The sequence below is a fragment of the Cinclus cinclus genome, chromosome 1 (assembly GCF_963662255.1).
Source record: "Cinclus cinclus chromosome 1, bCinCin1.1, whole genome shotgun sequence".
Taxonomy (NCBI): Eukaryota; Metazoa; Chordata; class Aves; order Passeriformes; family Cinclidae; genus Cinclus; species Cinclus cinclus.
The window spans coordinates 3620762-3646509 of record NC_085046.1 but is presented as its reverse complement, the minus strand read 5'-3'; the positions used below and the strand labels follow the sequence as shown (position 1 = coordinate 3646509).

General features: G+C 43.0%; 1 protein-coding gene across 3 annotated transcripts in view; it reads right to left on the bottom strand.

Moving 5' to 3' along the window:
• CRHR2 (corticotropin releasing hormone receptor 2) overlaps positions 1-24782 on the bottom strand; it is a 92313-nt gene extending 67531 nt beyond the window's left edge. For 2 of the 3 annotated variants that reach the window (XM_062493474.1, XM_062493483.1), the window contains exon 1: positions 24402-24671. In XM_062493474.1, coding sequence (XP_062349458.1) covers positions 24402-24594 — 193 coding nt within the window. In that variant the 5' untranslated portion in view covers positions 24595-24671. Of the gene's footprint in view, positions 1-24401 lie in introns of all 3 variants that reach the window. The other variant, XM_062493464.1, reaches the window with a different exon arrangement.
• Positions 24783-25748: the final 966 nt, after the last annotated feature.

Genomic DNA, 25748 nt, shown 5'->3' with positions numbered 1-25748 from the left:
GTGCAGTCTGCAGGCAAATCCCTGAGACAGCACATCCCTAGGTGTGAGCACACACAGAACCCAAAGGTTCCCAGCTCAGATCACCATGAATCTTTCAGAAAAAAAAGAGGGAGATTACAAAGCGCTATTCCTCAGGTTATCATCTTTTCCCTTCACCTGGTTTTCAGCACAAGAAAAAAAAAATCAGAGAAAAAAGAAGAGCAACAAAACATAAAAGTCAAACCAAACTCCCAACTCAAATCTCTTCACTTCTAGCTAAACAGAAACCAGAAATTGTACGACTCCCCAAAAATCTGTTGCAAAAGAAAATTCTGGCATTTTTGCTGGGCTTATTCCCACACCCAGTTATACAGATTAATCTCTCCTGAAAGGCCAGGTATCACACACAAAAGAAGATGTACAGACATCACTTGTACTTCAGCAAGTCACTGACCCTTGGATTGCTGGAAACGACAAGAACACCCAGGAGAGTATTTTCCATCCTTGTCCTATTCTTTCACTGCTCTCCACAGAGATGAAGTCATTGAAACTCCGATGTCCTGATGCAGTTGCTCATGTGCAAGTGAAGGTTACAATGTCCAGTGCTGCCAGAGACACATCCAGCAGAACTTGAGGTCACCTGTGATGTCCACGGTATTTACTCAATCCAGGCTATCAACTGTAATTAATTCCCAAATTTGCACTAATTAATTGATCCCAAGATTGCAGCCAGCACAGTCTAGACAGATTCAGCTGATCCATGGCCATCTACTTTATGGAGCTGAGTTGTTCTTCCATTGACCTCACATTGACAACAGGAGGGATTTAATCACCTACAGCAAACAGAAGCATCTTCACTCCTAAATTTAGGTGCTTGGGGAAAACAAAACACTGGCCTGGATGGGCCTGTCATTTGATTTGGAACAATCACTGTATGTTTATTTTAAAGACTTCCCTCATTTGACTCTGGGCAATGCAGTTGTTTTAAGGAACAGGCAATCATCCAACTTGTGTTTGCACAGATCATGCACAAATTACAAGGAAGATTCCCCAGCCCAGAACACTTCCACCTACACAGAGAGGGAACTTCCACCTACACAGCTACCTAAAAAACACTTGGGAGAAAGGTGTAGTCTAAGAAAATGCTCTTCTTGCTGGTTAGTCCAACAGGTCATTAATTCCCCCTTTGTTGTGAAGTGGCAGTGAATTCCTGCAGAGCATCAGGAGGAGGAAAGGCATCACCCAGGGCTGCAGCACAATTTGTTTCTGAGCCTGACAGACCAGGAGAGCATAGAGCCATGAAACTCCCTCCCTAACCCCCTTCTGGAAGGCTGGCAAGGCACAGGCTGGTAATCACGTTTGATCTTTATGGTAATTGCTTCTTTGCTGAAATTCAAAATTCAATTAGTCACCTGGCATAATTACTGAATGCACAGAAAGACAGCAATGATAATGAGACGTGTAACTGTACTTTATTACCTGTAGTAAAGCACTGTGGAATTGAGAAGCACTAAGATCTGATTAAGACAGGAGGGAGAGGGTGAGAAAAGGAGCTGGAGGCTGGAGAGATGACTTGAGAAGACAATTTGCATAACCTCTTGAAAAAACGGTGTGTGTGCAGTCTCCCTCTACTTTAGCTTTTGCCTCAGCAAAGTGGGAATGTGGGAAGCAATACTCTCCTCACAGAGCCTTCACTACCTGGAATTTATTGAAGAGTTTGAGTTGCAGTCACAAAAGCAAAGCACAGCAGCTGTAGGAATGGCTCTGGAGCACAGAGTCAGTGTTCACTGGGAATAATCCTGACCTGCGCTGAGAACTCTGCAAAAATAATGAGAAAGGTGGCTGAGAAAAAGAAGGGATAAGAGCAGGTTCCAAAATGCACCCATTCACGTGATATTTTCCTGGTAAGGTTCAAATGCCTTTTGTTAAGGAATTCATGTGATACCTCTGGTCCAGCAGCAGAGGCTATGAGAGGAAAGCAGCACACAGGAGAGACAGAAAATAAGAGCAACCCAGGAAGGTGAGAGAAAAGTATCACACACAGCACAGGGAATGAGTTGGGCTTAAAGGCCAGGAGGAGCTGCAAAACCTGATTATTATCCCTGATCCAGCACTGGGGTTTTGCCTACACCACAGGAATGCCCATCAGGAACCACAACAGTTGCTTGACCTTACAGAGATTTTCTTTGTTAGTTGGTTTTGGGGGTTGTTTTTTTTTTTGTTTGTTTTGTTTTGTTTTTGTTTTTTGGGTTTTTTTTTGATTTTTTTTTTTTTTTTGTTTTTTTTTTCCATTTCAAACCATTGTCCAGATCATACATCCAGTATTTTATAAGAATCCTTGCCATTCAGAAAATCACAGCCCTACAGGATGATTCAGACAGGTCCTATCACACTTGCACTCTTGGGACGCCTGGACAAAAACACAACATACACTGCTGTCAGCTCCTGCTGTGTGTGGTTAGCAGGAAGATCCTTGTCCTTCTCAAGCCTAAATAATCATCAGGAGAAGGCAGACAAGAAACAGACTTTCTGCAAGATAAAAAAAGGCTGCAAACATCAGATGGGTGACCATTTGGCAAAGCAGCCCCTGCCAGCTTTCATAGCTAAGCCTAATATAGGAACATAAAAAATTCCAGATGTTTCTTGGCAGATATGAGCCCATTTTGTTGAACCACATTTCCCCTTCTAATAAAGTAAGTTTAAAAAGCGGATGAGAATGGGCAAGTTCTTCCAGTTTCTATGAAGTGAACCTAAGGTGTCTGAATACAATCCCTTCCTTAACCATACAGTTTTATAGGATGAGCAAAATACTCACCAGCATCAAGAGGCTGAATTCTGACTGTGGAGATTGCAGATGTGAAGGCTATAAATAGCTTCTTTAGACCATCACAGATTAGGTTTGTTTGAGATGAGAAAGTAAATCTGCAGTTTTCCTGCAGATACAGGGAAATAGAATAATTCCAAGTCTCAAAAATCTTTTACAGACATGAATAGTGCTACATTTTCTGTGGGCTGCCCCTCTACATAAATTCTTTCTCCCACTTGGTGAAGAATAAGATTTAAAAACAGCTCTTGCCGGGAGAAAAGCAACACCCAGCTCAGTTCTTCTTTCTTACACAGCCACAATGAGAAACAGGAAACTTTCATTAAAGAAATTACAATAAGAAGCACTGGGCTTTTGAGCTCAAATTTTGCCTCCCTCTCAGTTTTTCTCTTCCCATACTTGAAAACAGTGCCAAAAAGTGTATTGAATTAATCACCCAGCACAGCACTGCAGTGTCCAGAGATGCTTTATCTGGTAAGAAGGGCAGCAGGATATAGCTGAGTTTGTAGATAAGAAATTCCTAGGCTGATGATGCACCTACTTAGATTTACAAGTTCACCAACTGCTTAAACCCCCAAGACTCCCCTTCCCATACTTTATACTGCTGCTTCCATTGCTGCATTTCTACACTTTCCCAAAACACAGCATGGAATATGAATGTGCCAGTCCTTCCCTCCAGGACAGCATGTATTGAAACTTTGAGTGAGATCAGAAGCCTGAGAGAAATAGTATTTCATATAATGTTTGCTAGTGCTGTACAGAGACCAGGAAATTTGGTTTGCAAGTGATATCAAAAAGGAAGTGAAGAAGTATGAGATAAATTTTGAGAGGGAACTGTGAAGGACTATATTGTTCTGTAAGGGTAGTTTTCGTGCCCACAGCACCTTATCTACCAGAAAAGGCAGATCAGAGATATCCCTTTGGTTCTCTGAGAGTGAGATGGGACTGTGTGCACTGCTCCTGGGTCTCTGTTTCAGCCCAGCTTTCCAAGACATCTCCCAGCCAACACACAAATGATCCTCCACAAGAGATTCCCCCATGTACAAGGAGCTGAGTGATCACTTGTTGGCCAGGAAGACCTTGAAGAATCTTCTGCAAAAGGCAGCTGGAAAAGAGGGGAAGAGGCTGTTCCCCTGCCATAAGCTGATTAATACACTGCATCTCTGGTTTGGAAAGCCTGCTGGTATGTGGGAAGGTACTTTCTTATCACCTGGTAATTATTGTCTCTTTGGGGGTTTGAAATGGCATGGGAGGGAGAAAGGGAATTTTAAAATCTCTTCTAATTTTATAGCACATAAAACGCTGTCAGCACATGCTGTGACAGCCTAAGAAAAGCATTTCACCAGCTTCATTTCTTGGCTAAACTCCCTGGTGAATCTTAAGATCCTGAGCTTATTTCAAGCAGGAATGATAAGTGGGCCATCTCTGAACCATCCCATGTGTTTTTGGGTTCAATGCAGCCTGGCAAACATGGTGAGGCAGCTCCAACATCACACACATCTTTTAAAGATGTGACCCACATATCTATGATCTCACTGCTGTCTGTACCACTCAAACAGCTCTGGGAACTACAGGAAAACAGGGGTGTTCATTCTCCATGCAGTTCCATGAATGAATGGAATAAAGAATAAATCATCTCACGTTGGAATTGAACACTGCACACCTTGCACAGCTTTACATTCAGGGCATTAATCTTAGGCTTGTCACATACATCTCCTCACAATACAAAAAAGGACAGAACAGCCCCCCCCATCCCCCCCAATATTCTAGACGCCTCTCAGAGCTAAAATGACATCTGTCACTGTTTCAACTCAGCTCACTGTTTTCATCAACATTCTTTCCCTATTCTTCCCTTTTTCCCTTTTTTTTTTTTTAAATCTGATACCAAGATTTTCTCTTCAAATCCAGAACTGAGGTTTCCAACCCCCAGTTTACTGATTTAACCAGCCACAGATTTATGTATCACCTTCCTGGGCCATTGCCCTGACATAAACACTGGCTCCAGAGATTTGGAAGAAGCACAATAAATTTGATCTGGACTGCAATTAAACAATAAAAGAAGGAAGCAGGGCAGTCTTCTTATGCCAACACCATTCCTAAAGAAATGCTGCATCCAGCAAGGACATAAGCCAAGAACTGGAGGTGGAGGAAATGTTCCAGGTGTTCCAAAGAGGATAAAAGAGTTGGTGATGCTTCAGCACTTCCCAGGTTTAGTTTAGTACAGGTAACTGCATGAAGGGCTGGAAGGGATGATGCTGCAGAAAGCTCCTGACATTCAGAGCTCAATTTCCTTGCTCCTTAAATACCTGCTTGTTTCTTGTCATGCTGACAAGGAAGATGGGCACTAAGACTGGTTGTTTACAGTGACAATGCAGGAAGAGTTTTAGAAACTAGATGGAAAAAAAAAAGGTGTCTTGAAAGAGATTTACCATCTCCTTTCAACAGAGAGAGCAATTAGATCAGGTAAAATATGTTTGGAAGTGCTCATTTACCTCAGAGAAATGTTTAGTGCTCATCATACACTTCCACTTAGCTGAGACTGCATTTAGACATTTCCTGACTTTGGTAACAGATTCTCTCAGATTTTCTCTTATGACAAGAAAAACTACTGAAAACTCTTACATTAATCTCTTGCACTAAGGTAGATTTATCCTCAGTGCCATTTCCTTTCCAACTACAAAATGAGCTCCCCAAGAGCAAATTGAGTGAGCAGTATTTAACCACTGGGTAGTCAAGTGAAGACTGCTTAACTGATATTCTCCTGGTTACCAAACCATAAAACTTTGAATCCTAAGGTTGCTGTGAACAACTGTGGTGTAGAATAAAAAACAAACAAACAAACAAACAAACAAACAAAAAAACAACCATCCCCCCCAAAAAAACCCCACAAACAAAAATACCAAAAAAACAACAAAAAACACCCTATAAACAACAGGGAAAAAATACTTGAATGGGCAGATGAATTGCTTTGGACTTCAAAGAATTCAAAGTGCATGAAAAAGTGTCTGAAATTTACAACACTTATCAAATTAATTCAGCTTTAGACTTCCTCTACTAAGTAATAATGAGCTACTGACTTGTATATCAAACGTGGGAAAGGTGATATGATGATACTAGAGTTGTTTTCTTTGATAGACAAATTAAAAGGTAACTTCATCCTTTTTTTTTAAGGTAGAGTGAAATACTGATTGCATCTGAAGAGCAGTGAATTATGTTTTATGGCAATAAAACCCTCCTGTGCATATCAGGAATGGGGTACAGAAAAGCTACATAATATTTTTGAAAATTATGCTAACTTGACAGTTTAGACCTACTTTTAATTTAATGTGAACATGAAAAAATTTGCAGTGCAACATAAAACCTCTGCACAAATGAGCTTCAAAATCCTCGAGCCTCCTCTCTAAGAAAAATAAGCAATTACTTAACAGTTCCACTGGAAATGCTCATTTTGGACCAGTGCCTCAAGGGATGAAGTAAGTGCTGTTCTAATCAGCTCTGTTTGTTCCCTTTTTCATCCTGGGAATTTTATTTTAAAACAGTGCAATAGGGAGACTCAGACTGTGTCCACCTGCCCTTCACCTCCCATTCCCAGAGCAAAGCCAAATGGCAAAGACCTTCTGGAATACCTGCAGCTCTTCCTTCAGGAATGCATTTGCCACCCTTGAAGGAATGAAATTCCAAAGGTGGCTCAAACCTTATCTCTGGACAAGATAGAAGAAAAATAAAGGAAAGGGGGGGGGGGGGGGGAAAGCTTTTTAAGAAGTAGCAAAATGTGATACAAAGGTTCACAGTGCTACATTCTGATTATCTGCTCACAAAATGCACCTAAACAATTCTGCAAGTTTCCTCTTCTGCTTGTACTGAACTGGTGCCTCTCCAAGCCCACCCAAGGAGCCCATTCATCTTCAGGATGAGATAAAAGGCTTTCCTCACTGGTTTTCAGTCACAGAAACAGTTCAGATGTGGAAACCTAACTCTGGGATTATTGCTAAAGATGGACAAGTCAGAGGGTGATTTGTTTCCTTCACCTTTTCTCTGTTAACCAGAAGTGCAGCTCAGAAGGCTTTGAGGAGTCATCACTCAGAGATGGCTCAAGGTCAGTGAGATAAAGCTCTCATCACGTGCACAAAACCTTCCTTATTTTGGATCTTGAGGTTCAGTGCTACAGTTTTCTAGCACTAGGCTTAGAAGAATTCTACAGTAATAAAATCTAAATGAAATTGTACATTCTTTCAGGGTGGGCTGGTGTGGCAGGGTCACTTGAGGTGCACACACACCATGCAGAAAGCCACAGCCTGAAGAGAAGTTAATACTTCCTGAGTCTGGACTTTGATTCCTCTATGATTTTGGCAGGTGTAGTGATGGATTAATACCCACAAAAGAACATTCTCAGTCTTAGGAATTAGAGTCTTTCTACTGGAGTGGCATCTGAAGGTTTTGTAGAGCACTGGCTTCACTTCCAGAAGCAGAAACCTCAGGCAGGGACCCAGACCCTTGTGGTGCTGTGATTGAAAACAGCACCTCAGCACCTTTCCAAAATTCCCGTGAGCTGAGGCTAGGAATGAACAGTGTTAAGAACAAGAAACTGGAGGCTGGGTGCCGGATCCAGGCAGTGAGGAGACTTCAAAACGCACAACAAAAAGCCCCAGTCACAGCTCACAGCCCATAAGAGTGATGGCCACAAGCCCAGCAAGGATGGCTTTTATGTGAGTGCTCCTGACTCATAGAAAGGAGGGCAGTGAAGGGTCCAGAAGGGAAACCACATGAGGAGAGGCTGAGGGTACTTGGCTTGTTCAGCTGGAGGAGACTGAGGGGAGACTCACTGTGGTCATCAACACCCTCCTGGTCATCAACACTGCTCTCCAGCAGTGGAGAGGCAGACATGGATCTCTTCTCTCTGGTGATAAGCCCTGAGGGAATGGCACAGAGCTGAGCCAAGGGAGGTTTAGGTTGGATTTAGGAAAAGGTTCTTCCCCCAGAGGGTGCTGGGCACTGCTCAGGCCCCCCAGGGAATGGGCACAGCCCTGGGGCTGCCAGAGCTCCAGGAGCATTTGGACAACACTCCCAGAGATGGACAGGCTGGATTGTTCAGGTGTCTGTGCAGGACCAGGAGCTGGACCTAATGATCCTGGTGGGTCCCATGCAGCTCAGGATATTCTCTGAATTAATGAATCTGTAAATCCTATCCATCACAAAAACAGAGATTCCCCATTCCTGGGAGTGTTTCAGGCCAGGTTGGATAGGGCTCTGAGCAACCTGGTCTAGTAGAAGCTGTCCCTGCCCACAGCAGAGGGGCTTGGAACTGGATGGTCTTAAAGGTCCCTTCCAACCCAAACCATTTTCTGATTCTCTGATTAGGGAGCTCACAGCTGAACCTACATTTCCCCTGCTGTGCCTTTTAAAGAGAGATTTCCCACATAACAGTTTCCAAATGAAATGTTGGTGAGTAAAAGATGACTTTACTGTCATGCAGCTACAGCATCCTGGAGTAGCTCCCAATAATGACTTTTTAAAAATTAAATGATTACCAAGGGGTTTTTTTTTCCTTTTCTGCTATCTGATCTTAATTATATCATGTGAAATGCGATCATTTGATGCACCACCCTCAAACTCTTCTCCTCTTAAAATAGAATCTAAATCTTTCTATAGATAGAAGATCCTTTAAGTAATTACACATGAAGTGTTTAGAATAAAATGTCTCTTCCTTCCCTGCATACAAGGATTTATCTTTGAATTAATCAATAGCAAAAGGTTAGCAGATTATTCTAATGACAGTACAAACGTAATTAACATTTGCTCTCATTATTTTTGAAACACAAAGGAGATGCAATATACCTCATGTAACATTTTCTCCTGGTCATCATCTGTGAAATGCAGTTAACCACTGTAATTAGCTGTTACATGACTGCATGTCATGAATATGTCAGGAAGAAACATTTAACTTCAGATAAGTAGTTAGGATTTAGTTCAGTCTGAGAGAAGAATACAGTTCATTATTTCTTTAAACAGATTTACATATGCCAATGACTCCAAGGGCCTCTGTACTGAAATAATTTATGAAAACCACTCACAGGATGCTTCAGACTGCAGGAAATGCTGCTTCATTACAAGTGACCACAGCCAGTTTAGAAAGTCTCCTTTAAATCTATTTTCTACTTTTTTTCACAGCTTTCTTTCCACTTACACCTTTTTCCATCCTGAAATAGTGTTGTTTATGATCTGTTAAAGTGACTGGTCTCAGAACTGAAGCACTGAGTTACACAGAATGCATTTGTAGGAGGTTTGGGGAGCCAGAGAGTAGCAGTTTAACAGACAACTTTCCCTGTGGTAACTGAGAGGGAAATTTGATTCACAAATGCTGCTGAAATGGCAGAAACTGAGGTTCCTGAAGTTGAATGGAGAGCATTTAGTGAAGAAAAGCTTGGAGGTGTCATGGTACAGCTCCTCAACATTCAGCTGATGGCACCAGACTGGGAACTGAGATCCTCAGCTCTGGAGCCACATTAGAGATGGCAGAAACATTAATTACTGTGGGATTTTAAGGACCATGCCAGACAGGATATGTCATGAAAATGACATCAGGAACTTCAGGGAAACCTAAAAATGTTTGTAGGGAACAATGATACCACAGAGCAGTGCCTTTGTTTCAATGAGAAATTACTAATTTTGATATTCTTTGAAGTGAGACAACTGAGCTGGAATTTCACATAAAAATAGCATCACTTTAGTCTGGTGTCTCTGTTTTGGGAAAGGATATCTGTTACAGGCAGAGAATTTCTTCATGACTTCCCTGAGAGATAAAAATGTCTCTGAGTCAGCACTCTGAATGCTGACTGTGTTCTGAGACTGAAAACCAGGGAGTGCATTTAGCTATAAACCACGGGCTGGATTTAAAACATTTCCACCTGGTGCAAAATACAGTCACAGATGAGACTGAATAAATATTCCAATTCAAAATTCCATTCAAATGCCCCAGTTTGCCTTTTGGAAGCCTCTCCCTAGGACAGCAGCCTGTGCTCTGCAGCATTCAGCCCTCATGACTGTATTCCCAAGCTTGAAGAATTTTGAAAAAAATATATCAGGATGAATTTTTCTGCATTTATTTGATATTCCTGACTACTACCACCTCTCTCAGGAGGATAGGGGATAGTCTCTCCTCATCAGGATAGGGGGATAAAATAAAATGGAAAACCCATAGCATGAGAAAAAGACAGTTTAGTGAGTAATTAACCATTTAGTTAATTAACTTGGATCTGTCAGACATGGGGACAGCCCCTGACCACCTCTTCTCAGAATAACCATTCCTCCATTCCTCTGCTACCAAACCTTTCCCATGTTAACCAGTACAACTTCTCTCTTTCCTCTCTGGCTTCCCAGTTGTTTTCTGGGGAAAATATTTTCCAGAGTTTGTTTAGAGCTTATTAAATAAAAATCTGGTTCTTAAGCCCCACAGCAGTGCAAGCAAAATGAAGCTAATTTTACCATCAATAATCAATAATCTTGTCCATATAAAAAGAAGCAAACAGAAAGTGCTGGTTTAATGGTTAGACTTGATGATCTTAGGTCTTTTTCAACCTTAATTATTCTATTATTTTATAGAGAAAAGACTGCAACAAACACCACCACAGCAATAAGCCACAGTGTTACAACAAGCAAAAATAATCTCTTGCCTAATCATACAAAAAAAAAACCCCAAAAAAACCCAGAAGATGGAATCAAGTCTTCTGTGAATCATTTATTTGCTTGTACTCATGAAATTCATCTAAGCATTCAGACACTGCTACTACTGCAGCTGGAATCTACCTATTAAAAATGAATCTTTGTGGATATATCAGCTCTTCCAAAAGAAAACATAAATGTCTGGAGATATTTTTTTCTTGCAAGGATCTGATGGTCTTATTTAACTCTTTTATGAAAAGTTTCTCCTGCCAAGCTCCTTGCCAGAGCCTTGTGTCAAGGCAGGTTTGTGTGAACTGTTATTACATAGCACCACTCCTTCATTACAAAATTACATGTATTATGTGCAGCAAAATTGCATAATCTGTGTAATTAGCTCATCTCAGTGAGTGCTGGCAGTGAAAGCAGCTGTGAAGGTTGGGCAGAGGGGAGAGCTAATGACACCCATTCAGGAGTAAGGATTGCACCTGTAAAACTGCCTGGCTCCAGCCCTCTGCCCCGTCCCAGAGCACAGCTGGCATCAGCACCGACTGGAGGCACTCAAGAGACCTGATTTACTGCAAGTGCTGGCTGTGAGCTGCCAGGGGCTCCTCCACAGGTGGGTGTGTGAGAGCTGGGGTGGGCAGAGACAGAAACCTCAGCTCCAGAGTCAGGCAGGCACAACCCACTGGTGCATCAAACCCCACAGAGCACAGGAAAACCTGATCCCTCTCCTCCCCTATTTCATTTTCCTCTTCTTTCCTTCCTTGTCTTGACAGCAGCTTTGTTTCTCCTGCTACTTGTTAAGTACAGACCCTGATGCTGCACTTTTTGGACCCAGAACTGAGCTGCAGGTTGCACTGTTGCTCTGTTCCTTGTGGTTGTGGGCTCCTGACCCTGCACTGCTCATCACGCCCAAAGTGTCCCCTGCACCCAAGGGACTGACACCAAGAAGTCTTCAGGGAATCAGTACACTGTTATTTAGATTTCAGCATTTTATTTAGGTTTTGGCATGAAAAAGGCAATGCAGAACCTGATCAAAGGCTGCTTCCTCCTTTCCTTGTCTCACATCATTTTGCCTGAGAGTTTGAAGTGCTCCTTCATCTGTGCTACAAAGTTGCATGATGTATCTGAAGTGTGTTTTCAGAAAAAAAAAAGTATTTGAAAAAATAAGACTCAGTTTACAGAAAACAAAGCCCATCTCCCCTGAAAAAGCAGGACATTATTATTTTACTAATTTATCTTCACTGGATCAAGGAATGAAGCCAAATCCACTGGAAGGGATCTGACAACAGGATATCTATTGTACTAGAAAATGTAGCCTAGGAAACAACCCTGCATTGCAGAGAAGAGCAGCAAACAACTGAATAAATGTGATTGTGATAACTGAGCACTTCATCTGGCACACAGAAAACCTGCAGGTGCTACAGACCAGCAGGTCTGCACCGAGTCAGCAAGGCATGAAAACAGAGATACAGAGCTGTGAAATCTTATGGCTGAACTCACAAATGTATTGGTGACTGTACCTATCACTTACACAAATTAAATATCCAAGCTCATGGATATTTCTGCAGTTCTGAAAGTATTAATGGAAGTATCTCTGGTTTTCCCAGACCACACAAAGGGATGCCTTCCATTCAGTTCACATCTCCATATTGAGAAGATTTTTACTGCTGAGAGAGAGAGACCTGGAGAGAACACTATTAAAACACTTAAATCCAGCTGCCTGCTTAGCACTTTATACATCCAAAAGTCTTTGTATGGAAACTCTTACAAAACACAGATTCTCTCCTCAAAACTCCCCTGGCTCAGCCCCAAAGAAATTAATGATGCTGAGGAATAAAGGTGACACGTTAGCAAGGAACTTCTTGTACTTTAAACAAAAAAAAACCAAAAAAACAAACAAAAAAACCCAACCAAACAAAAAAAAGTAATGAAGAAAAAAAACAAAACAAGGAGAGAAGTCTTTGCAGAGTTGGAAAGCTTCAGAGTCCCTGAAATAGTGGAGCTAATTTACAAAGGGCAGGGCTGAAGGATAGGAGCCTGAAGCAGGGGCCAGCTTCAGGAGGGTATGACCAGGTCTCATGTGCTGCCTCTTCTGACAGAAACAAGCTGGAAGCTGCCTCCATTCCTTCCCTTTCCCACTGGCACAGACACAAAAGCTGCCTCTTGGCTGCAGCAGGGCTCCAGAACAACCCCACCCGGATGGCCCAGATGGATCCGTGCCAGCTGAGGCCAGGGAAGTCCTGGAATTCACACTGAAGGCAACACAGAACCAGAGTGGTTCTAATGGGAGGCTGTGGTCCTGTCATGTGCCTGCCCACCAAATCAAGGGACATGAACATCCTCTGAGAGACAGAAAGAAAAATAATGAAGAAAACCAATTTATGAGCATCTCTTTCCCATTGAGGCATGGGAAGGGAGAAGGTACTTAGGCCAAACATGCTAAAAATCAAGCTGCTCGTCCCCTTTACATTTACAAGACAAATATTTTGGGTCTGACATTTTCTTCTGTTGAATTTTAGTTTGCTCAGAGACTCTGGTGGCCCTGCAGTCAGGAATTGTATTTGTTATCCTCTGCTGTCTGCCTTGGATGAGAGACAGTATCACCCTTATTCTTTATTTCTGATATTCAACCCTCAATTCCGTTCTCTCACCTGCTGTTGTTTGGGATAGCAACTCAGATTTTTGCCTGCTGTGCCACAGCGGGAAGTGAGGCACTGCAGTTCTTCCCCATAAATGCCTTCTGCATGCTTCCCAAAAGTTTCTCCCATCCCTTTGTCCCTTCTCATGGCAAAGGCATCAGATCTAGGTGATCTTTAAGGCCCCTTCAAACTCAAACCATTCTTTGATGCAATGATTTGAAACTTCCAGCACTTAAAGTTCATCCCAAGGAAGCTATTTTTATCCAGTCCTTGTACCTCGAGCAGATAACTTCCATGAATGAGCCATCACTGAGTCACTGACATTTCAGGATTAAATCAAAGCAATTAGCCCTGCCTTTTCCAGCTGATTTTCACTGAGGTAACATGGCAACTAGACAAAGGTCAGTTCCCCATGAGTATCACTTGATTCCCCTAAAAGCAAGCAAAGGATGAAATAAACCATTTTAATGGTGCAGGAAAATCACATCTTATACATCAGTAGGTAAATGGAATCAAAACAAGAGCCTGAAACCACTTTCACTCTGATGCACACCTGGTAACACAAGTCCTTCATATAAAAAAACACCATCACTAACTCACAGGTGTCCATGAAAAACAGTTGGTGATAGAGGCCACTAACAATCTATCTGAGATCTGTAGGGATATCACAGAACCACAGAAATGCCTGGTTAGAAGGAGCAGCAGTGTTCATCTTGCAATCTCCTATTGCCACACCAAGTTTATTTTCAGCAAGTAAAGCCAGAGCTTCTTCAGCTCCATGCTTGAAATTCCTAGAAGTGCTTCATTTCACAAAAGAAATCATAAAATCCTAGTGAAGTTTTCAAGGCTACTTACAAACATAAAGACTCACACACACATAGCTGACCTACTACAGAGAAATCAATTTCTTTCCCTGAGATTTCAGGAGGTGAATTTTAGCTCAGGTGCACCAGAAGCTGAGTGCACACACAGTCGATTTTCACCTGGTCCCAGAGCATCAGTGACTCATTCACATCGACCCCATTCATGCCTCTTTCTGTGCCTGTTCAGGGACTGGGAAAACGAGAATGGGTTTGGATAAAGAGCCTAGGAGAGATAAAGCACCGAAGTCAGACAGGAGGCAGGCAGGTATCCAACCACTCAAAGAAGTGATGAAAAAATAACCCCCCTCGATTCTCTCAAAGCCCTGTAATTGCAGTGAGTGTGGTCAGGTGCTCATCTGTAATCCCAGGAACTCAGCCACAGGTTTGCAGCTGAGATCTAACAGAGAATCAGTAAAATTGGAATCCCTAGGAAAGACTTTGCACCTGTTTGCTGAAAAATCCAACTATTGATTAGCGTTATTTCTAGTTTCAGGAGAGCTTTGTACTTACTCCCAGGATAAACTGAATCACACTGCTGTGATGTCTGTGCTCTTCTGACACACTCACCTCACTGGGTCAGCTCAGAGATCCTTCTATCCCCCCCAGCATTCACTGAAGGAATAAGCCAAAGTGCTCATGCAGAATTAAACTTCTGTTATTACTGTTGCTGGATTTTTTTTTTCCCCGGAGAAACATGCTGTGAACACAGGAGAGATGAAGGGATTAAAAACAGCTAAGGGTGAAAAAAATAAATCCAAACTGAGAATGGGTTTGTAGGTGGACAAGGATGACTTAACTGTGTGAAAAGATCTTTGTGGGGATGCTTTAGTTCTCTCCAAAAAGGAGTAAGAAGCAGCAAAACCCAGTATTCCTACTGCTACAGCCACTCCCTGGAAATGGGTGACACAGTGAACAAGAACTGCACTTGGATTTATCCCTGTCCCTTTTGAGACAGGCTTGGAAACAGAAAGCAAACCCAAGTGGGAATTTCTTCCCTCACTTTCACATCGAACAAAAGCCTTTTGATTTTTGGACTGCTAAGGAGATTTCCTGAGTCAAAGGCAGCTCTGGTGGAAATGTGCATCTTCAGACATTAATTTGGTAATTACTGACATAGGAGCAAGGGGATGAGTTTATCCATGATAGTTATGTGGAGAGGGAAATTCAGAAGTTTGGATTAGATGGCCAAAATTAACCAAAATGTGAACCTATGGGATCCTTTCTTTAGTACAAGGTGTTCTCAATGAAGAATGAAAGGGCCTGTCTCTACAAAGTCCTTGTTAGCTCGTGATGGGGTCACTGTCCCCACCCAGACAGGTTCACCCCTGCCCAAATTCCTGCAATCCCACCCAAGATACCAGCATCAACACCCTGAAAAGAAAAAATAAGCTCTTAACAAAAAGGACTTCCAAAAAGGGCTTTCCAAGTCAGGCGTCTCTCCCCTAGAGCTTCTGGAATAGGAAAATAAAACCCACTAGGAAGGAACCTGTGAGGAGCTTACTCTGTGCAAGTCCAAAACTGGGAAACCTCTCTGAAGGACCCTGCTTCTCACTCGCCCCTTCATCCCCAGCCTTTTACTCTGTTGTCTTGCAAAGGAATAGGGTGCACCCTCCTTATGAATCCTAGAAATCCATTTCCAGCACCCAAATTCCCCGTTTCCACACTGGTTCCCGCACAGAGATCGGAGCTTTCAGTTGTTGAAGTGTGTTAAGATCAGCCCAAAACCAACAATTTTTGAAATCCTTCTGCTTCCAAACTCTGCATCAGCTGCTCCAGTTGCAGAGCAGGAACCACTGTGGAGCCTGGAGATCCTGCAACAAGTCCCGACTGCTCATGATGTACTTTGAAGTACACAAGTGCTGATGTTTCAGGGATTACTGGCATAATTCAGCAATTCCTAAATTAGATAAAAATTCTTAGAAATGAGAAAAAGAGTCCCTAGGAAGTCACATCTAAGTTTAGTTAAAATGGTGATGATGCACTAGCAAAGTAATTTCATATTTTCTGTGTTTGTCTCATTTCCACAACACATTTTCTGTTTTCCAAAGCTCTCTTTGTTCCCTGGCTGACCGAGGAGAATGCAGCTCCTCTGCATTAATTCTTCTGTCACAGCATGGTCAGGGCTTTCCAACCACCAGGGGTTTGGGACAATACACCCAAACTGGAAAAGGTTCCTCCTTTTTCTGTTTTCCCAGAGAAAACTAAAAAAGAGATTTGAGAATTCTATTTTTTTTTAATACTGAGTTTCTATTCCTATAATTTGTTTCAAAGTATTGCTTCTCCCAGCAGAAGTCTCATATGGAGCAGTATCTGGCTCTCTGTTATTCCCAGCACTGAAGAGAAAGAAGTCAGCGCATAAAGCAATCTGAGTTTTATTGATTTTATGAATTTGTCCCAAGAGCTACCAATTATGAACTCCAAGAATAACATCTGAGGGGAACGAAAACCACACTGAAAAAAAAAAAAAAAAAAAAGAAAATATCTACTAAAAATCCATTTTCCTTCACTTTCCATGGGAAACCTCATTTCTCATTGAATTCTCAAGCTGCTAAGAATGGCTGTTCTAATCTGGATGTCAAGTCTGAATGTTGGGGTCCAAAACCGAGTAGGAGATTCCCTTTCCCAGGACAGCAAACCCTGGGCAAAGCCTTGAATGACTGTTAGAGCCTGAGAATTTTATTTGGATGAGGATGCAACTTGAAGTTCTGTTCTTCCAAGCCACAGAAATTGCAAAGATTAACCCTTATTATCAACAGCAAAGTTTCTTCTATATCATTGCAGAGCACAGAGGGAAACCTAAAGAACCTGACTAATTTATTGATGTAATTGTTCTGCAGAACAGGAGTAACAGGCAGGTCACAGCTGAGGTGGTACTGCCCCACTGTTACACCTATGAGTTATTGCTGTTAAGTGGGAGCACCTGTCAGGTACTGAGGGAAAATCCAAGGGCTGCATTCAGAGATCAGACAGATACAAAGGGCAGCAGTGCAGTGATGAACACGGTGTGTCCACCCACCAGCAATCCCTGCATCGTGCAGGGGCAGGTTCTCGTTGGCTGAGGCTCCTCTGATAGATTCGTTCCACCCCTGAATGGCTGCATTGTGCTTTGCAAGGCTCCACATCCCTGACCACAACACGCCTGCCTGGGAACCAAGCTTAGCTCAGCCCTTCCTACAGCTTTGCAGAGCAGCCCTGGGGAATGAGGCACCACTCACCCCCAGGCAGTGACCTGCAGCACCCCACAGAAGAGGGGACACAGGATCCCTTCCAGAACATCCTTCCCCACGGTGTCCTTGTCGCTGTTCCACCTCAGGGAGGTTCTTTTGCCGTGCAGCAGGATGGGGAACAGCTGTGTCCCAGAGCAGCCCGGGGTCACCCTGCACCCATCCATCCCGTCCATCCATGCTGCAGGTGACACTGGCTTTACCTGCACTCTAAGTGACACCCTGTGGCTGGCAGGCGGAATGGCGGGTGACCATTCCCTCTGTGACGCTGTCCCCCGGGTTTTGTGGCAGCAAACAGAGGCTGGAACCCTCCAAGGCACAGAGAGTCTCAGGTGTTCAGCGACTGGCGAGAACAGCCCCGTTCCTCCTCCACGCTTCCACCTCCCACAGCTTGTCTGGATGGAAAATGGGCCATAAGGCACAATAGAACAAGAAATCCCAATCCACACTGGGTGGAATTTTCCCTCTCATTCTGATACGGTGAGATGAGGATTTGTAATAGATTTAATTCTTTCCCTTCCCCATCTCTTCCTGAGCCAGCCTCTCTTCCTCCCTGTGCTCCAGAAGCATGCATTTTTGCAAGTATCATCTAATTCCAAACTTGTGGAAAGAAATGGACTTCAGTCCATCTGTTTGCCAGCTGGAAGTTGCTGCCAGCTTAGACAACAGAGATGGACGGGGCAGCGACCTTAGGGAAAGGAAGAGTCACAAAGAAACCTCCAAAATAACGTGGGCAACCCTTTGTTTGCTGACCCTCCTGAAGGCCTGGGGTTAAAAGCCCTCTCCAAGATGTGCCACTGCTCAGGACTGACTGACTTTGGTGCAGAATGGCAGCTGTAGTTCCAGTTCTGGTAAAGTCTTGCTGCATTTTGCCTCAAAAGCCAAGCCTAAACTGAAAAGAATGCAAATCAGGCACAACAGGACCACAGCAAAGCCATCTCACAACTTATTAGTGAAGAACAAAAGTACAAATCTGTGTTTAATTGCCTGGAGAAAAGGTCTTTGAATGTTGACTGAAATAACATTAACAATCTCCTTATTTTACTACAGGCAGTTAACTTGTGTCCTGGGCTCAATGAAGAAATCACATGTTTTACACGATGGTAGTAGTGGGAGCAAGAAAAAATAGATTCTTTTCATTCCTCCTTGTAAATATTTTTTCCAACACTTTTCTTCCAGACTGCGAAATCAGAGCCATCTCGTGCCACTTATTATGCTTCACAAAGGAAAGGAAAAAAAGAAGAAAAACTTGTGAGGGTGGGGGGACGACAAGTGAAGCCTCTCCCATCTGTGCATGACTGAAATCCAGAGCCTCCCACTGTATTTGTGGAAGATGTGTGTACTTGTGTTTCTCTTGCAAAAGAAGCACGAGAAAATGAACAAAAATGGTTGAAATCTTAATCTGGACACAGAGCTATTGGAGACAAGCTGACCAAATCAGCTGCAGATTTGATCTCCTCAGAGAGAACCTTTACGAGCTAAAAAATGATGTTTTATTTCCTCCCCCAGAATTCCAATTCTGGACTTCTTTTTTTCCACTGTTGAGTTTTTTTGGTTTTTTTTTTTTTTTTCTTTTTTCATTTCTCATCAGTCTCCTTCCTTTAACTTTTATGTACTCTTGACTTCCTAGCTGAAAATACTGTGCTTTACCCCCCAGGGTGGCTAATACATGGGTACTGCAAGGCTGCAGACTTTTTTAAACAACAACAACAACAACAGTCTTCTTCTAGTGACTCCATAACTAAAATTGGCTACAAAACATTTTTACCCCAAATCCCCTGTCATTAAACAGTGGGATAAAGACTTCAGGACATCTAACAAGGTTACAGAAGAGAGAGGAGGTGAGACTAGTTTTAAGGTTTCATAGTAATTTTTTGGAGTCTGGAAACACACATACATGCCCGTGATGGGCATTTTATTTCTCTCCAAGAATGATAAAGAGCCACCAGAACTTCAGGGGTCTCTGTCATTTACAGCAGGACTGTGCTTTCAAAAAACGTGGCCTTTAGAAATCAAGCCAGAAAAACCTCTGGGGAACAAGTAAGTCATGTGAATGTGATCAACAGAAGTGGTCAGGACACTAAAATACATGAGATAAAACACAAGTGAAAATGTTAATTGAGCCACTGGGCCAGCCACTTATAAAAGTGCACATTTCTATAATTATCAGGGTAGGGCTTGCCTGCAAAACACGAAAAAGACCCTGAGACCAACAATTTCCTAGCAAGGCTCTTGTTTCATATGCAGGCTGGAGCCGCATCTCCAGAACTTTGAACAATAATTAATCAGAAGGAAAAGCAGAAAAGGTTAGATCTCTATAAAAGAATAGGGCTTTAACCTCTGAAAATTATCTCCTTTAAAAACTGAATCATGCCTTTAAATGCTTTCAAAAGAGGGGAAACACAAGCCAGAAGAGCTATTAATTCACTTCTTCACCCTTCCCTCAGCACAGAGAAGGTTATTTCTCTGTGTTCAAGAAGAGACAACCATTTTTTCACCCAGTGTGGAGCAAGCCCTGCTAACAGGTACAGGTGTGATCTGTGTGCCAGGGGCTCCATCCCCCGTGCCCATCCACACGAATAACAGCCCCGTTGCTAAGCCACCAACCCTCTCCAAAGCTTTCTCACCAGGCAGCTGCTTGTAGGGCCAAGGAAAAGGTGCTGCACACCCCGTCAGAACAAGGAGGAACCAAGTCCCCATCAGGGCAAGGTTAGCTGTGATTATGTGCCTGTTTCCAGCTGCACAGTCCCCAGAGGAGATGAGGAGGATGCTTTTTGTGATATCCAAAACACTCCTGTGAAGTGGCTATTTCAGTCAAAGAGCTTCCCTACACTCAGAGACAGAGAGGGGGATTTGCAGGCAGGGAGCTGGAGCTACAGAGACCTTTTGTTCCTGTTGATCACAAAAGCAGTTTGATCTCAATCCCCAGGTGTGGGATCACTTCAGCACAACACACACCCAGGGATGAATTCAGCTGCCTGAGCACGGGCATCGGATCGTTTGTCACTGAGCATCTGCAACACCTCTGTGGCCTGGGAGAGAAAATACAAATCTACAACAAGGCTGGGTGCTCTGAACAACAACAAAATACCCCTGGGCACATCAAGCAGCCCTCTCACTTCTGCAGGGGCTGCTGAGCTGAGCTGTTCACTTAGGCTGAGCTCAGCTCACCTAGGCTTCACTCCTTCTGTCAATTAGAGCTCCACTGACATGCATTAGAGCTTGAATACTTTAAATTAACTGTTGATGTTACTTCAAAATACCTAGATTTGTGGGTTTTAATCTGAAATCCTGAATGCCTCCAGATCCTGCCTGCAGCCCAGAGCAAAGTGAGCAGCCGGGTGTCATCACAGAACACCTCCCTGCCACAGCAGGTGTTTGAGACAGATCAGCTGAGGTTACAATGTCAACACTTTTTGTCCATCAGATGAACATTTAACCCTGGATTTTCCCCTTGCACAGGGAAATCTGTAGGGGAAGTGTTAATGTAGGCATACTTTAGCCTGTAACATGCTCTAAGGATGTGCTTGAACGGCTGCTTTTTAGCAAGCAGCAAAACCAGACTAGTTATAGTCCATTTGCTGAATTAATCAAGCGTCACAATATCCTAATAAGTGAATTAATCTGTTTCCTAAAACAAGACTAAAAGCTTTGCACTGTCAAAGCATAAACACATCTAGAGGGCAGCAATGATATTGTCATTTTTCACTAAATACAGAACCTGAGCAGAGACAAGTGCACAGTCACACACTGCACCAACACAGACCAGTTTTGGGTTTTATCCTGCTTATTTTAATTTTTTTTCTCCCTTTGAAAATAATACATAAAAATTGCGAAGTTTGTAAGTGGATGGCTTAATTTTCAGATCCTTGGTCAAAGAGCATTTTGCCTATATTCACAAATCACACTACGGGGTAGCCAGAGTGTGATTTGTCAACATAACTTTATTTCCCAAATAAAGAGGGAGAAAATAATCCCCAACATATCACCAAAATAACAAAATGTCAGAGATAAAAAGTCCTCACAGACTGACAGACTTTGTTTTATGAGTGCAGCTGAAACTTATCTGAGTCACTCAGCAGTTCCCAGGAGACACAGAGAAACACAGACCCAGGCACAGAATCACCACGGGAATTTCTTGCAGTTAGGATGGAAATATTTCATGCAGTTTATTCTAGCGTGGCAAACAGGAGGGGAGTTTTTTAAGCTTAAGTTCATTTTCTTACAGGCTTTGTTTTTATTTTCTTTTTCCTCAAATGCTTTTTCATTGAATTTGCTGGCACTGGCATGGCTTGATAGCATTCCCCATCCAAGTCAGAGTGAACATCAAAGCCTGAGAGGTGACAGGATGGACACAAAGAAGCGGAGGGTGCACCCAAAGCCTTTGATGAGCTGATCTGTGGAGGAACCTACCTGTCTGTTTTTGTCTTGAATTCCATCCCCTACATGCACAGAAACTACAGTGAGGTGCAGAAATTGCCCCATGAGTACCAAAACTTGGCCATGGATCAGTGTCTTGTGCTTCTCTGAGTTTTTCATAAGCTTTTCATACAGTTTGGGCACTTCCCAGTCTGGATTTACCAGTGTCTACAATGCAAAAGCTTTCCTTGACAGGGAATGCTACTGGATTCGTTCCCACCACGAGGGAACTGATGAGCTGCTTTTAAGAAATTGGTGGGAAATTGGAATCTTTGAGAGCCTGATTTCTAAAACTGAAAAAGAAACCACTGAAACGGATCCAAAAATTTTTACAGGCTTTCAAATGAGAAATCTACTCACAGACACACAAAATATACTCACAGATGTACAAAATCAAAATGCAAATAAAAGCTGCAGCTCCTAAAAGTGGCAGCTCACGAACATGGGATACCTGATAGTATAATAAATGCTGAGTTACAGCCCAGAGCTGGATAAGCTCTTAGTAGAAGAAAGGCAGTGCAATGTGGTTTTTCTAAATTGGTCTGATTTTGCTCTCAAAAAGAAAAAAATCAGTATAATATAACCATCATTTCTCTGTCTGCCTCATCAAAATGCAAAACAAAATAGAACAAAACTACTTGTCCTAGGCAGAAATCTTATGTTGATTCAAGCCATCTCCTATCAGACCTTCATTTTGAGCTGTATTATTATTCACCTCTGAGATTTGCAAGATCCATTTCCCACTCTTTAATCAGTTGTCTGTGCTCATTTTATCATCTGCATGGGGAACACAGCTGAGGTTTTCAGCACAATGAGCCTCATCACAAACGAGGCAGCCCACAAACCAACCTGATGAAATCATGCAAGTGGTCAGAATGTGTCAGTATTCAGTTTTCCCAAATTCTGGACATGCTCTTCATGCAGTAATTATATTTTTCAAATGTCAGAAGAGATTGCACCTGTGTATTAAAACCTTAACCTGCTGTCCTACTGCTTTCCCAAGCTTTAATCAGTTAATATTATATCCCAAGGAGCTACTGATTCCAAAAGCTAAGCAAATTTTGATATAATCCTTCTCTCTGTTTTCTGCACTACAGCTTGGAGGAACCACACACATGGAAGTATCCAAGATCAACTGGAGATAACTACTCACATTTTATGATGAAAGAAGAAAAATATCCATTTCCTCAGAAAATAATACTTCAGCATTTCAATAACATATTTCCATCAATCTTTAATTTAATCAACATGCCATTGTTTTAAGAGCAGAGAATTTATGAAAACTTATTAGCACTGCAGTACAAGCATCAGTCACCACTGAGAAGGAGAAGAGCAGGGAAGAACTTTAAATCAGGTCATTGATAAACTAAGGAAAGCATCAACACAGTTTATAAAAACCAAACTGGGGTATTCAATTTTTTTTTTTCTTCCATACACAGGAAAAACATTTAAATTCTTTCCAGTGTGTTCTGCACTGCCCTTAATTCTCAGAAATTTTCTTCTAGTCTCCACTGAGACTTGTCCAAATCATGAACCACCTGCTGTAATCAAAGCCAGCATCACCCAGCCCATTCCAGGTGTCCTCCTATTTTATTGCAAAGACCCAGGTCTGAGATTAGAGGGCTTTAGGATGATTTTGCAGTTCTCTCAGACAACCTTTTACTCTGCTCAAAGTCTGGGGTGACAAAGGCTCTTCCCTAAGAACAAATCTGGCAGGGGACTTTGTTTCACAGAGCCAACGCACCAAACTTTTGGACAGTTATCTGACCATGATACCTAGAGCTGGGGAAAGAATAAATTCACTTTCTACAAGTCTAAAAATAGGATCAAAAATTTCAGGGTCACTCTTTTACAGGACCTAAGAAGAATGCTGGCCCCACAAAATTAACACTACCTGCAAATGAGACCACCAACACCCAAGTAACAGCTCAGAGTGAAACATATGGAATGAAATTATCCCTACAGTCAAAACCACACTGAAAAAATGAGTGACAAACAAGTGGGTGCACATATTTGGCAGTAATATGTTTAAAAACTCTTAATGAAAGATCCAAAGGGTATTGACAGATAAGCAAAAGGAAATGAGTGCCTGGGTCCCACAGCCTGAATAATAAATTTGTAGTGAGTCATCATGATTATTTACCTCGAAGAATAAAGCATCCAGGAGATTTCTAAGGAGCCCTCAGACTCCCTTGCTTTGAATATTATTTGCCTCCTAATTTCCTCTCCTGTCTCCCGTGCAGAGCTGATGCAGCTCCAGCCACAGCAGCCAGTCCCTGATGAAGTTGCTAAAACAGATTCCAGCCCTCCAACTCCCAGCACGGTTTGCTCACCCCGCCAGCCTGGAAAAGGGACTGTCCTTTCAAAATACAGTTCCTAGGTGTTATAATTATTGGTGACTAATTATTTCATGAGCCAAAGGTTGTCTAATGACCCAGGTGGCTGAAGCACTGCTACAAACACAGTGAGCTGTACATAGCTACACATGCACAAACACACAAAGCACAACAAACCCTCCTCAGACAGCAGAGGATATTTTCTGCCCGGATCTCCCTAAATGTACTTCAGCAAAGAGGAAACAGTGTCCACAAGCCTGCACTTTGGAGAAATCTGCATCATTCCATACAAGAATTTTGAATACACAGGCTGGAATGTGGAGGAAATGTTGATTCCTAAGCAAACAATATTTTTTTATTTTATTATTTTTTTCTGTAATGGAAATGTATTTTGGGTGTCCCCAGGCGCCTTCTGAACCCGAGATCTGCGGGAGAAGAAAGGAGTTTGTACTTACGCGTGGTGTTGTATTTGATCCCATTGAAGAACTCTGGGCAGGGTCTCTCCACCAGTTCCCCTGCAGAGGTTCTGGGCCAGCAGGTCCCGATCTGGTCCGTGGTGGCATTACAGTACGGACCTGGAGTCAAAAAAACGAGACAGAAAGGGAAAAAGAAGCAGTTGAGAAAGCACAAAAGCCACACACTTTGCATCACAAAACAAACCAAATCTCAGCACTTCCAAGAGCTTCTCCCGAGCTCTGCACCAGGTAACAATTCCTACCATCAAAGCCCAGGAAAGGGATAGAGGAACTCTCTAAAAAAGTCTCGTGTAAACGATCCAGGAGGCTGCAGTTCACATCAAATTCTTCTAAGATGAACTGAGAGATGGTCACATCCATTATTCCCTCTGGGGGACTGCTGGACCGGATCAGGCTCCTTCACCCCGTTCCGGTTTTTGGGGTTTTTTTGGTCCCCTCTTCTTTTTCCCTTTCTGGAGCCAAAGGAGCACCAAGCTGGGGGCACCCCGCAGTCTGGTGCGTGCGATCCTCAGCGTGCTGGCAACTTGGCTCCGAGTCTGCGTCTGCCTGCGCAGCTCAGCCCTGCGAGCTCTTCTCCCCTTTAAATCCAGCGGCTCGGGAGCCAATGGGATCGGGCTGAGCCCGGAGTGAGGGGCTCACGTCTCCTCGGTGTCCCTGGGCTCGCAGCTCCCCGATGCCTCCTCACTTTGCCACGCCGCTGTGCTGCTGCATCTCCCTCCCTCCCTCCCTCTCCTCCTGCCTCTCCCTCCCTCCCTCCGACACACAGAGGCACAGTTTTATTGTTAGCTCCAGGGATGAGCACTTTTGCAAAAATACTCGCAGCGAATTAAAGCCAGGGAGAACAGGAAAAGCCATCAGAGGAGTAGAACTTCTCTTTTTTTTTTTTTTTTTTTTTTTTTTTTTTTTTGAGCAAAGCGATTACTGTGGAACTGAGGAGGAGCAGGGATGCTGGGGGGGAAGGAGGGACTCGGTCCAGGAGCTGCAGTGCTAGATGCTGTACAGGCCTTGAGAAAGAAGAGAAATAATAAAAGCAGGGATGAAGGAGGTGATCTGAGGGGAGAGAGGTGTTGGAGTAAAGGAATCTGGAGTAATCATAGAATCACAGAAGGACTGGGGTGGTTAAAGGTCATCTCATTCCAATACCCTGCCATGGGCAGGGACACCTTCCAATAAACCAGGTTGCTTCAAGCCCTGTCCAGCCTGGTCTGGAATAAAGAAATCTGGAATAACGACCCACAGAAGTGGCAGAGTGGGGAGAGCAGGGAAAGGCTGGGAACCCAGCCTGGGAGAAGGCACCGAGGGAACACATCTTTCAGCCACACACAG